The sequence below is a fragment of the Bos mutus genome, chromosome 5 (assembly GCF_027580195.1).
Source record: "Bos mutus isolate GX-2022 chromosome 5, NWIPB_WYAK_1.1, whole genome shotgun sequence".
NCBI lineage: Eukaryota > Metazoa > Chordata > Mammalia > Artiodactyla > Bovidae > Bos > Bos mutus.
Window position 1 is genome coordinate 86,803,240 of NC_091621.1, and position 14,455 is coordinate 86,817,694.

General features: G+C 40.9%; 2 protein-coding genes across 2 annotated transcripts in view; one reads left to right on the forward strand and one right to left on the reverse strand.

Moving 5' to 3' along the window:
• Positions 1–14,455, reverse strand: part of ST8SIA1 (ST8 alpha-N-acetyl-neuraminide alpha-2,8-sialyltransferase 1) — a 175,461-nt gene that overhangs the window by 37,691 nt on the left and 123,315 nt on the right. The window lies entirely within an intron of this gene.
• On the forward strand, positions 12,929–13,469 carry LOC102266269 (small ribosomal subunit protein uS13). Its single transcript, XM_005893236.3, has one exon. The coding sequence runs from the start codon at positions 12,970–12,972 to the stop codon at positions 13,426–13,428; it is 459 nt and encodes a 152-aa protein (XP_005893298.2). The 5' UTR covers positions 12,929–12,969; the 3' UTR covers positions 13,429–13,469.

Here is a 14,455-nt window from a genome sequence, read left to right on the forward strand (position 1 = left end):
ATCTGGGAAAAGTCTGAAGAAAGGGATCTTTTCCCTCTAGGAATCTGGGGGCAGGGGTATAGAGGAGGATAATCAGTTGAACTTAAGAGCTAAGAAATAGTTAAGGCAGGGGCACTTGATACCACTGTGCAGTCTGCTGACTGATCCAAAGAAACAAAGACTTCATGTTCTACTCGACTTTGGATGACTTTGCAGGTTGAATGCTAGATACTACCACCAAAAGATATGACTAATTTGGGGAGATATCTTCATGAGAATTTTTTAAAATGAAATTATTATCAACTAATCATTTACAAATCCCAAAAGCCACCAGAGAGTGTATTTAATAGTCATGGGAGAGCTAATGGAAATATCCCACTAGCTGTGCCACCTGTACCTTGCAAAGAATACTTGTACAGGCAGCCACAAGACATGTCAGGGTGTCCATGACTGATCTGCAAAGAACACTCATTGTATTTGATGTGGTCATTACATAGAAAGGTCATTATCTCTAAAACATAATCAACTACCAGACTTAACTTCCACTGAACCTTTCTAATCCATTCTTGTGTACGATCATTTGATCACTAGGGTTTTGTGCTACTCAGCAAGCTTGCTCTACTTCTGAAAATCAAGACAGAATGCTGGTTTGTATATAATCACAACACGGTAGGTCTAAAATTGTGAATGAAAAGGTCTGTGTAGGAAGTAAGCTCTGTATAAACTCTACAAAATGATTACTGAGAAGCTTGGAATTTACAATTAACTAAACTCATAAACATTCAGAAAACTAAGATCATGGCATCTGGTCCCATCACTTCATGGGAAATAGATGGACAAACAGTGGAAACAATGTCAGATTTTATTTTTTGGGGCTCCAAAATCACTGCAGATGGTGATGGCAGCCATGAAATTAAAAGACACTTACTCCTTGGAAGGAAAGTTATGACCAACCTAGATAACATAATAAAAAGCAGAGATATTACTTTGCCAACAAAGGTCCGTCTAGTCAAGGCTATGGTTTTTCCAGTGGTCATGTATGGATGTGAGAGTTGGACTGTGAAGAAAGCTGAGCACCGAAGAATTGATGCTTTTGAACTGTGGTGTTGGAGAAGACTCTTGAGAGTCCCTTGGACTGCAAGGAGATCCAACCAGTCCATTCTAAAGGAGATCAGTCCTGGGTGTTCACTGGAAGGACTGATGCTGAAGCTGAAACTCCAATACTTTGGCCACTTCATGCGAAGAGTTGACTCGTTAGAAAAGACCCTGATGCTGGAAGGGATTGGGGGCAGGAGGAGAAAGGGAAGACAGAGGATGAGATGGCTGGATGGCATCACCAACTCGATGGACATGAGTTTGAGTGAACTCCGGGAGTTGGTGATGGACAGGGAGGCCTGGCGTGCTGTGATTCATGGGGTTGCAAAGAGTCAGACATGACTGAGCGACTGAACTGAACTGAAACTCATAAACATATGCTCGGGAAGAGAAGAATCCAACTTCAAGGCTTGTTTACAACTCACATGGTGGGATACAGATCATTGAAATACCCCATCTTTGAGTAAACTGGATAAACTCATTTTTAAGTAGCATTAAATGATGTTTTTCTCTTTATGTAAGTGAAGCATAGTAATTGTATAATTGTAGAGAAATTAAGAAATATAGATAAGCATAAAGAAGCATGTTTGGCATATGGTAAATGTTCAATAAATACATGTTGAATGATGAGAAGGAAAAATAAAATAATAATCACATAACAATTTCACCATTCAGAGTTGACCTCTATTAACACACCGATTTCCATCTTTCAACACACACTCACACACACACACACACACCCCCTAAAAGCAGGACTGAAATTTATATACTACTCAGAAAAGTCTCACTCACTTTTTACCCTTTACAGTTGCCTTCATCTTGTTAGATTCTTACTAATGACAGAAGAAAACCTTCAATTTGTCAGTTTAAAGTAATTCAGTGTCTTTTGAAGTAAAACAGTCTTTGGGGTAAATATTTTATCCATTTAAAATGCAAAACTTGGGGCTTTCTTGGAGGTCCAGTGGTTAAGACTCTGAGTTTCCAATGCAGGGCTTGGGTTCAGTTCCTGGTAGGAGAACTAAAATCCCACATGCCTCATGGCCAAAAAAAAAAAACCACATAAAACAGAAGCAATATTGTAAAAAATTCAATAAAGAATTAAAAAATGGTCCAAATTTTTAAAATCTTTAATAAAATAAGATAAAAAAAAATAAAATGCAAAACTCCATCAGAGCTATTTTTCCTCTTTCAGGGAGTCTCTCCTGCTCATCTCTCTTCTTGAGTCTCATAGTAATAATGGATTCTCTGGTCATCTCTAACTTGGTGTGGTTGCTGTTATCGGATTCTTAGGGTTTAGCTCTAGTGTCTCTGAGATGTGGCTAGTATCTCTGGTTTTTTTGGACACCAAGCTGACTTCTACTCAAGTCATGGTCCCCTCTGCTGTTCTGTAATCCATGGCTGCCTGCCTTTCCCCAGTGTGGGGCCTCTTCTTCTCCACTGGTACTTTATTTATTTTTTTTCCCAGCCAGGCAGCACCGCATATGGGATCTTAATTCCCCTGCCAGGGATCAAATCCATGCCCCTGAAGTGGAAGTGCAAAGTCCTAACCACTAAACTGCCAGAGAATTCCCCCTCCATTGGTATTTCTAATGTTTTTGTATCTTTCTACTGGAAATATGGAAATGTCATAATTCTCAAAATATCCAGGGAGGCTATGGAGATCTGGAGATATTATCTCAAGCCCACCTTTGGGCACACTCTTCAGTCATTTTTAATTCACCTCCCAGCACCAACATGGACTCCACTTGGGCTACCAGTTGCCTTGGAGAGATATGTGGTCCTTTCAGACACACACCCTGCTCATACACTCTCTTAATACCCCAACTCTCCAATGTATACCATCACCTGGAAAAAAGAAAAGGAGGCATGAGGACAGATGGAGAAGAAAGGAAAAAACAAAGAGAACAGAAGAATAGGAAACAAAGGGACAAGAAGAAGAGGTGAATGAAAAATGCTACCAAGAACAAATGGGAAGATAAAATCAGGGGATCAAAAGCTTGTGTGCTACAGAATTAGAGAAATAAATAGAGAAAAGGAACAAAAATCACTTCACTTCTTTCCCTATCACTGACTCCATTCTTTATATGCCACAATGATCAACAGTCTAGAGAGAAATAGCAAAGGGAAGAAAATAATAAAGAAGAGGAGGTGAAAAGGTCTGTCCCACTTGCTCTCTTCAACTTCAAGGACTAATTATACACCCATTCCTCTCACCTCTAATTCTTTCTAATCATGAACTGCAAACAGCCCCAAACAGACCTCAGCAGACTGCAAAACAGTTGATTCTATGGCTAGGCAAGAACAGAGGCTAAGAGTTAATTATATTACAGTTGTTGAAAACAGAACGTCTATTTTAATGTTGTGATTCAAGTTTTAGTAGATTACATCAGCTTTTAAAGTTAACCATCTTTGGCACTTACACGTAGATGTGGAGCAAATAGCGATTTCTTCCATTTCTCCGTCCTGAGTCACTGCCTACCTAAGCTAGAAAGTATTTTGATAACAAATTTAATATTTTATATATACACAAAAGTCATTCTCCTATCTCTTGAAAACATGGTTAATATCAACTTCTCCCACTGTTCAAAACTAGGAAAGAAAGGTTAAAAAAAAGAGAACAGCACATATGCTGAAATCATCTTAATATCGTGCTCTATAATCACAGTGTTTTAGGATGATAGACCAAATATATTTGTAGGAAGGATCACTTTGGGGGAAAATGCATTGATGTATTATATCTGCTTTTGGGTTAATTTTATTTTTAACACATGAGTCAATATCATTTAGCATCATCCTGTAAGGGTTTCTTGCAACTAGGTGGAGCAGTTAAGTGCTCCTCAGAATCTCTGAAAAAAGTCTTGTTAGGTCATATGCTGAGTTGAAAAAGCATGGTCCAGAGAAATGTTCAGCAAGAGAAGCTGACTCACAAGAAGGCGTCATAGGGGGAAAAAAAAACAAAAACCCTTTTTGCTCTTCTTGAGTAGTTTTAATCCAGGAATCAAGGTACATGAGAAAACCCCTAATTTTCCAAAAAGAAAATCTCCAACACTTAAGGAAGAGAGTAAAGACACTAAAGAGTTTGTGTCTTTGTCATAGTTGGTAAAAATTACTCATTCAAAATACCAAAGGAATATTAATTAAATAAGAACTCAATGTGGAAGAAAAGCAAGTAATATTCAGTCAGTTCCATCACTTAGTCATGTCTGACTCTTTGTAACCCCATAAACTGCAGTACACAAGGTTTACCTGTCCATCACCAACTCCCGGAGCTTGCTCAAACTCATGTCCAGTGAGTCGGTGATGCCATCCAGCCATCTCATCCTCTGTCGTCCCCTTCTCCTCCTGCCTTCAATCTTTCCCAGCATCAGGATCTTTTCCAGTGAGTTAGTTCTTTGCATCAGGTAGCCAAAGTATTGGAGCTTCAGCTTCAGCATCAGTCTTTCCAATGAATATCCAGGAATGATTTCCTTTAGGATTGACTGGTTTGATCTCCTTGCAGTCCAAGGGACTCTCAAGAGTCTTCTCCAACACCACAGTTCAAAAGCACCAATTCTTTGGCACACGGCTTTCTTTGTGGTCCAACTCTAACGATTTTCATAGTGACTGTTCAGTTGAAGATTCTAGGTTCTTTTTTCAAGTGTTTAGCTTTTTTTAAGAGACAGATATTCTCCGATTGCCATTTCTGATCTGAACATCATAGCTGAGGCAAGCAAGGAGAAAGAAGTATTGGCCGCAAGAAATTCTACAGAAGTGGGGGAAAAAAGACCAGAAGGACCTTACCGAGGCTGCGGAAACTCAACTAACTCCAACTGGGTGCGTTTGCTTGGTCATTTCCTATGGAAATTCAGCCAAATGAACAACTTCAGTCTTGGGAGTGCAGAACAAAACTGGAAACAACTGTCTTTATTTGCAAGTCAGATTCTGACTAAAGAAGCTGGAGTCTGGAGCTGGCAGCTGCTGGTGTGGTTTCTCATTGTGGCAGGCTTCCTGCTCTGCACCCTACTGATCACACTTGTTCTGCAGTCTAGCTTTGGGAGTTGTTCTCTGTTTCCTCAATGTTTCATCAGCCTCCCAATGATTTTAAGATCCATTTTTAAAAGTCCCTTTATGCTTAGACTACCTAGAATGGATTACATTCTCCACAATAAATCTTCAACAATAGAATGTTTCTAATTATTCAAAAAAAGACTTAATTCTTTGATTCCCTCCTTCCTATTTTTTTTTGTTTTGTTTTGCTATACAGATTTCAAGATTATCATTGTAGGATTGACTTTCAGAAGTGTTATTACTAATTCAAAAGGTAAGAACATTTTTAAGTTTCTTAATAGATGTAAATTCTTTTGTTTTTCTAAAACAAAAGATTGCACTAATTTAGTCCCCCATTGTTCTCCTGTGAGAATGAACATCATTATTGTTTCTCTTTATTTTTGCTATTCTGATGGTTAAAAATAGATAGCTTGCTACTTTGATATAATTGTATTTAACTATCAATACTGTGAATACTTACTCATCTCATGGGCCCTCTGTACTTCTTTATGACTTTTCCACCTTTATATCCAATTATCTCCTGGGCTGTAATATTTTTGGTGTCTATTTACATACTATCTTTAAATATGGAAGAGTTTTACCCTTTTTCTTTTCATAGCTGATGTAAATTCTCCCCCAAATCATTGTTGGATTTTCTACTTTATTCATGTTCCGGGAATGAAGAAATTTAAAAGTTCTGGAGTCAAATAATCATCCTCCTGTGATTTCTGCCAGCAGAAAACATTCCATCCTCAGAACAATAGTAACATTAATGTTATTTTTGTGTGGTGGTTGTCTTTTTCTAAAAAAACTTACTCTTATTTTAAGATTTCATTTATATATTTATTTATTTGGCTGCATCCGGTCTTAGTTGTAGCATGCAGTACCTTCATTGCAGCAAGAGGGCTCTTTCCTTTCTCTGGTTGCAGAGTGCAGGCTTCTCTCCAGTTGTGGCATGTGGGAGCCCAGTTCCCTGACCAGGGGTCAAACCTGCGTCTCTCTCATTGAAAGGTGGATTCTTAACCAATGGACTACCAGGCAAGTCCCTGTTTTCTTATGTTTCATGTATTAATCCTTACACTGGGTTGAATAGAGTCCTTCCCAAAATCTCTGTCCACCCAGAAACTCAGAATGCAAGCTTATTCGGAAATAGGGCCTTCATGATGTAATTAGTTATGTCAAAATTATGTCACAGCAGATTAGGATGGGCCCTAATCCAATGACTGATACTCTTGTAAGACGAGAAGACACAGCCACGCAGAAGCACACAGGGAGAATGCCATGTGATGGCAAAGGCAGAGACGGGAATGATGAATCTACAAGTTGATACCTGGATTCCAGACTGCCAGCCTCTAGGGCTGTGAGACAATACAACTGTTGGTTTCAGCCACCCAGTTTGCTATGGCAGCGCACAAACTAATATAAGGAGTATACAATACATACCAAGGATTTTGGTATTTGAGCTTAGAGAGAATGTTTAAACTATTTTTTTTTTCTCAAATTGTGAATAACAGATCAGCTGAAGTTAGCTCCTACAGGCACATGAGTCCTTTGCACTTCTCAATTCCAATCAGACATCACACTTGCAGCTTAAAATTGGTCACCATGGCCACTCTTATACCATGGTGGTAGTGGTGATGGTACAGTCTCTCAGGTGTGTCCAACTCTTGTGATGCCATGGACTGTGGCCCACCAGGCTCCTCTGTCCCTAACATTTCCCAGGCAAGAATACTGGAACGGATTGACATTTTCTTCTCCAGGAAATCTTCCTGACCCAGGGATCGAACCCACATCTCCTGCATTGACAGGTGGATTCTTTACCACTGAGCCACCTCGGAAGCCCAAATCAATTGTACCTCAATTTTAAACGAAAGAAAAGCATCTCAAGGGAGGAGAAAAATGTTCAAACAAATAATAACTGAAAGCTCCTTCACAATAACACAAGTGTTTCTAATCAGAAAACAAGTATCTAATGAGAATTCATTAGGAAGCCTATGCCTTCTGGACTTTTTAATGATATCTGGCACAGGCTATTATATAGCAAAGATTTGAAAAAGGCAGCCTTTTTGTTTCACAGAATTTGTTGCAGTGATGAGCTGAGATGTAACCTAAGAAGGAGACAACCTTTCAGGAGCCTCTGGTCTTAGAAGACAGCAGCAGACCACAGGCTCTGTGACATAGAAAAAAAGCAGAGTCTGTTTCCTATTAGTTCTCCAAAAACCATCATTAATCTTGTGGCAGCAGGGTCAGCTCTAGGAATAACCAGCTGTATACCTATTGTGGCACAAACAGCCCTAAAGTTGACTCCTTTCCAATCCTTCACATAAAATACCTCCCCAGGTCCCACTCCTAAGATAGTGGAGGTGTCTGCCATTTCCAGAGTTAGAGAATTATTCTCATTTGCTAAAGCACTTAGATTCCTCCAGGTGGTTCCATAAAGACACTGAGAGGAGTAAAACACTAACCCATTATCAGTCATTAATATGTCAATAAAGATCTGTTCATCAAATGACTTGTTACTGTCTTAGGGAAAAAAGAGTAGGGACTGGGCGTTGAAAAGATCTGAATCAAAGGGTCCTGCCTCTGGGACAGGGCTCTTGTAAAGAAGGAACTCCCCATCACTGGAATGGGAGATAGGATGCTGAAATAAGAGAAAGAGATAATATAAAGCAGAGTTTCTCAAACCAAATTTCTCCTTAATAAACATTATGGATTTCCCTGGTGGGCTGTGGTAAAGAATCCACCTCCCAATGCAGGGCACACTGGTTCCATCCCTGGTCCAGAAAAATTCCACATGACTCAGATCCCTAGAGCCCATGCTCCATGACAAGCGAAGCCACCACAGTGAGAAGCCCGTGTGCCAAAACTAGAGAAAGCCCTCACACAGAAACAAAGACCCAATGTAGCCAAAAATAAACAAATAAACATTATGATCTCTTGGATCACTGTCCCTACACTGTACTTCCCAAGGCAGCTGTGACCTCCACTAAGAATCACAAATCTTTAAATCCCAAACAACCAAAATAAAATGTGGCTGAACACGATTTCATTTAATTTGAATTGTGAAAACAACAAAAACGTTTCTTAAATTTCCCAAATGTAAATATTTAAATATACAATTATATTATAATCCTGCATATGTTTTCCCAAAGACCCATGTCCTGCTGGAGATCCTGATGTGAAATACCATCTGTGCTACCATCACTACCCCGTCACTAACATCTGCACTCCCAGACAGGTAAGAGGCAAGCAACTGATCAGATTAACAAATACTAGCCATTTTCCCACCCTTGAGCTGAAGAACATCACAGAAAATAATTGTTTTAAGGCTGAGGCCAAAATTTAAAGCAGAAAAACCAGCCCATGTGGGAAGAAAGTGCCTGAAAAGAGAATGAGGAAACAAAAGAATTTGGGATGGCCAAGACTAACTCTTTCATTTTATGCTAATACTTAGATTGGGTTGTTGTGGGTTTACAAGAAGACAAGAATAAGAATTTCTTATCTGTGTGGTGACTGGCTTAAAAGTGTTAGAAAAACTGCCAATGGATTCAGCTACTGCTATGGAAAGGGACGGTTGCTAGTGTAATGCTATAAGAATCATAAGGAGACAGGAAACTCAAGGATACAGATAGGAAATCCACAGGATGCCAAGAGGAAGAAGAAAGGCCCTCTTCCTCTAGTCTCTGTCTATTGCCTCCTATTGGAAAGCCTCAGGGAACCAGCTGGCAAGGGAAAAATATGATTTGTAGAGTCCTGGTTCCAACATCACAAAACACTGTATAGGAAATTGTGTCCATAGCTAAGAGACAGTAGCCTACTGAATGGCACACGTGGTAAGAGTGGAAGCATAAAAATTTGTTGAAAGACTACTGCATAAACCAGAAAAGAGACCGTGGTGGCCTGGACCAGGTGGTAGCTGTGGATAAGGTGAAAAATGGTTACAATGTTTAAGAGAAGGTTCATCAGCACTGGCAGTGGAGTTAATCAAATGCAAGGTATGCAAGAAAGAGATAAGCCAAGATAGACTCGAAGGTTTATGAACTGAACGAGTGGAATCTTCTGAACTGAACAACTGAAAATTTTTCTTTGTTTTTTCTGACAAAGAAGATGACAGAACCCATGGGTCTTAAAGGGAGAAAAAAAAGAGTTCTGCACAGATAATTTTAAGTTTGAAATTCATATTCAATATCCAAATAGATTAGCCAAGCTGGGAGTCGGGTATATGAGCCTGGAGATTATAGAATTAGGTCCTGGCTACAGTACAAATTTAGGAGTCATCAGAGTACATATAGTATTTAAAGCCATGAAACTGGGAGAAATCCTGTAGAGAATGAACAAACAGTGAAAAAGAAATGTTAGAGGATAGATTCCTGGGCCACTCCAATGTTTATAGATTTAGAAGATAAGCCAGAAAACGCTACTAAGAAGCAGTGGCTTTTGAAACAGCATGAAATCAAGAGTGTGAAGCTAAGTGAAGCTAACTAAGTGAAGGAAGCTTCAGGAAGCTAACTGAAGACGCATTAAGAAGAAGGATCAAATGTGTCACATGGTACTACTAGGAAAAGTAAGATGAGAACTAACAAGTAACAACATGGAATTAAAGAAATAACCCAAGACAATTTCCTAAAGTGGGAGGACATGAGCTTTCAGATTTAAAAGGTCCAGAGTTCTAACATGATAAATGAAAGTAGGCCAATAATAACAAGGCCCATCATTGTGAAATTTCAAAATACTGGGGGTGCTGGAAGACGAGGAGGTAAAGATAAGACCAGCTTGGAATGCAAGGCGAAACAGAACTCCCGGTCATATACAAAAGTAAGGAATCAGAATGACATCACTTTTCTCAAAAGCAACCCTGGAATCTAGAAAATACTGGAAAAATGCCTTCTAAATGCTAAAAGGACTTCCAAACAAGAAGTAAAATTCTAACAATAATGTCAATCAAGTGTGAGAGCAGAATAAAGATAATTTCAGACACTGCTGCTGCTAAGTCACTTCAGTCGTGTCCAACTCTGTGCGACCCCATAGATGGCAGCCCACCAGGCTCCCCCACCCCTGGGATTCTCCAGGCAAGAACACTGGAGTGGGTTGCCATTTCCTTCTCCAATGCATGAAAGTGAAAAGTGAAAGTGAAGTCACTCAGTCGTTTCCGACTCTTAGCAACCCCATGGACTGCAGCCTTCCAGGCTCCTCCATCCATGGGATTTTTCCAGGCAAGAGTACTGGAGTGGGGTGTCATTGCCTTCTCAGAATTTCAGACACACAGGGTCTCAAAACCTTTAATTCCCTTGTACCTATTCTTGGTAAGCTATCGGAGACTATGCACCAGCAAACTGAAGAGATAATCAAAGCAAGATGATACAGATTACATGAATTCAGCGATCAATACACATAAAAGGTGAAGGGAATCTTTAGGATGATAGTAAAGGAAGATTTACACACACACACATACACATATACAGACACACACGGGAAGATTCTACAGACACACACATACACATATACAGACACACACGGGAAGATTCTACAGACACACACATACACATATACAGACACACACGGGAAGATTCTACAGACACACACATACACATATACAGACACACACGGGAAGATTCTAGACTACCAACTTGCATCTAGTAGAATTAGAATGATGCTTCCCAAGTGGTGCAATGGTAAAGAATCCACCTGCCAATGTAGGAGACACAATGTGGGTTCCATCCCTAGGTTGGGAAGATCCCCTGGAGAAGGGCATGGTAACCCACTCCAGTGTTCTTGCCTGAAAAATTCCATGGACTGAGGGGCGTGGGGGGCTTCAGTCCATGGGGTTGCAAAAGAGTTGGACATGGAGCACGCAGCACACACATATTAGAACACGTGAAAAGATTCCAGGACTCATTCTTTAAAAAAGCTGAAATTGCTGATACAGCTAAATGTCATTTAAACCAGGGGTCCCCAACCTGAGGCCTGTTAGGAATTGGGCCACACAGCAGGAGGTAAGAGGTGGGCGAGTGAGCAAAGCTTCATCAGTATTTACAGCCACTCCCCACTGTTCGCACTACTTACTGCCTGAGCTCTGCCTCCTGTCAGACCAATGGCAGCATAATAAATGAAATGAGCTTGAATTATCCTGAAGCTATCGGCCATCCCTGGTCCATGGAAACATTGTCTTCCATGAAACTGGTCCCTGGTGCCAAAATGGTTGGGGACTGCTGACTTAAACAAATGGTTAAGATTTGGGAAGCTGTACTATAAACAGGTACTTTAAAAAAAAAGAAGGAATAAGAGGTGGATTAACTCCAGGCAAGAGGAACTGGGATTGTGGAGGGGGAGCGGGGAGGTTTCCTTCTCATCTATTTTCTCTGGAAAGTGGAAAGCAACGTTATCACCTTGAAGAAGCGGGATGAACAGGAGATGCTGGAAGTCTGAGAGAGAAGACAGTATATAATCATCTAGAAGTAGAAGAGTAAATGGACTTGGAAAATGCTGTGGGACTGCCTACCAGTTCTTAGTGGCACATCGGAAAGCTGGTTTCTTTGGCCTGATAAATACCGCTAATGGAAGGGGAGAGCAGTAAGAAAGAGAAACTCCTCCAATATGAGAAAGAAGGACACTAAGCAGAGAGTGTGGCTCACAAGCCTGAGTGGTCACAAAGAAGAGCGGAAGTCAGCTCCAGTGGAGAAACGGCAGGAGTGGTCCAGGAGAGGAGGTGCGCCGGGGAAGAGTATTCCCACAGCAGTGCGCATTGAACTAGAAGGTGCTGACAAGGGCCTCATCTGAAGGAAAGCAATTGGAGGCATTTAAAGATCTCCGTTAAAATATCACAAGATAATCTGGCCGTGAGAATTGACTGTAAAAAGGTGAATCATAATAGAAGAAGAGAACCCAGTGAGGGGTAATCACAATTTATCCTGAAAACGAGTAATCAATTTCCTTTTGTGCAGGTGGGAAATACTTGTTGCTGTTGTTTAGTTGCTAAGTCACGTCCAACTCTATTGCGACTCCATAGACTGTAGCCCACCAGGCTCCTCTGTCCATGGGATTTCCCAGGCAAGGAATACTGGAGTGGGTTGCCATTTCCTTCTCCCTGGGATCTTCCCAACCCAGGGACAGAACCCAAGTCTCCTGCATTCGCAGGCCGATTCTTTTACTGCTGAACCACAGGTGAAGCCTGGGAAATGCTTAGGGGTGAGTTTAAAGCTATAAAGAAGAAAAGCAAGTATTTAGTGAAGGGGTGCTTCTCTTTGAAACAGCCCCCAACAAAACAACTTGAAATAGGAGAGATGGTAAATTCAGCCTTAATACAAGAGTTTTCTGTATTAACTTGCAGTGGCCAGGGTCTTTTTCTTTCTGACTCTTCATGTCTCAGTAGTAATCCCGTGGTTTTTTCTGTTTTTCTTTTTTTTAACATTTATCGAGATTGCGTTCTTTCTTTCTTTCCTGCTGCTGTCAGAATCTTGCTACTACAGTATTTTTGCTGTTGTTCAGCTACTTACTCATGTCCAACTCTTTGCAACCCCATGGACTGCAGCATGCCAGGCTTCCCTGTCCTTTGTATCTCTCAGGGTTTGCCCAAATTAATGTCCATTGAGTCGATGATGCTATCCAACCATCTCATCCTCTGTCGCCTCCTTCTCCCACTGCCCTCAATCTTTCCCAGCATCAAGGGTCTTGTCCAATAAGTCAACTCTTCCCATCAGGTGGTCAAAGTATCGGAGCTTCAGCTTCAGCGTTAGTCATTGGAACAATGAATATTCATGGTTGATTTCTTTTAAGACTAACTGGTTTGATCTCTTTGGAGTCCAAGGGACTCTCAAGAGTCTTCTCCACTCTTCCACTGCAGGCCTACACGCCGCTGCTAGGGCCGCCGCCATGTCTCTAGTAATCCCTGAGAAGTTCCAGCACATCTTGCGAGTACTCAACACCAACATCGATGGGCGGCGGAAAATTGCCTTTGCCATCACTGCAGTTAAGGGTGTGGGGCGAAGATATGCTCATGTGGTGTTGAGGAAAGCAGACATCGACCTCACCAAGAGGGCTGGGGAGCTCACCGAGGATGAGGTGGAACGTGTGATCACCATTATGCAGAATCCACGCCAATACAAGATCCCAGACTGGTTCTTAAACAGACAGAAGGACGTGAAGGACGGGAAATACAGCCAGGTCCTGGCCAACGGTCTAGACAACAAACTCCATGAAGACCTGGAGCATCTGAAGAAGATTCAGGCCCACAGGGGGCTGCGCCACTTCTGGGGACTCCGTGTCCGAGGCCAGCACACCAAGACCACAGGCCGCCGTGGTCGCACTGTGGGTGTGTCCAAGAAGAAATAATGTGTGGGCTTTGTGTTAATAAATAGTTTATACAGTTAAAAAAAAAAAAAAAAAAAGAGTCTTCTCCAACACCACAGTTCAAAAGCATCAATTCTTCGGCACTCAACTTTCTTTATGGTCCAACTCCCACACCTATACATGACCACTGGAAAAACCATAGCTTTGACTAGATGGACCTTTGTTGGCAAAATAATGTCTCTACTTTTTAATACGCTGTCTAGGTTCGATACCTGGGTTGGGGAGATCCCCTGGAGAAGGAAATGGCAACCTAGTTCCAGTACCCTTGCCTGAAAAACCCCATGGACGGATGGGCCCTGTAGGCTACAGTCCATGGGGTCACAAAGAGTCGGACACAACTGAGCGACTTCACTCACTCACTCTAGGTTTGTCATAGCTTTTCTTCCAAGGAGAAAGCATCTTTTAATTTCTTGGCTGCAGTATGTAGTATTACAAATGCATAAATCACTTCTTTTTATGTCCTCAGGAGTTTCACCCAATTGTTTCCTAATAAAAAATTCTCCCTTTCCCTTTCAAATGGTAAACTCCTTCCTGGCCTCTTGGAGTTTTTCTCTTCCCTCTTCTCCCAGAGATAACAATTATAAGTTGTGATAGCAACTATAAACCCCTAGGTGATAGTTCTCCAACTACTCTCCAGGAAAAGAAAGGAGTCCAAAGTCCTAGGTTCAAGCCAATTTGACACAATATTTGATTGAAGCCAATCTCTTCACTTGCCTGTCATTGAAAAATCAGGATAATGCTAATACTTGTCTTAGCAGCCTCTCCATGGGTCAGTCCTATATACCTAATGCTTATGCAATGGTTAGTGTTTCTTTCTGGTATGGGTCACTCTTCCTCCATTTATTCTTTCCTTCTACCTAATAATTTTTATTTCTCAGTAATTAGCAAGTATTATTTATATAAAAGAAATAGTATTTAATCAGATCTGAGATGTTATTATGGTATTTAACAATAATACACACAAAAAAGAATACTGCAATGAAACTACAACTCAATGATTTTACAACAG

Coding starts and splice junctions, on each gene's coding strand:
- LOC102266269 (XM_005893236.3), top strand. CDS start 12,970: ATGTCTCTAGTAATCCCTGAGAAGTTCCAGCACATCTTGCGAGTACTC.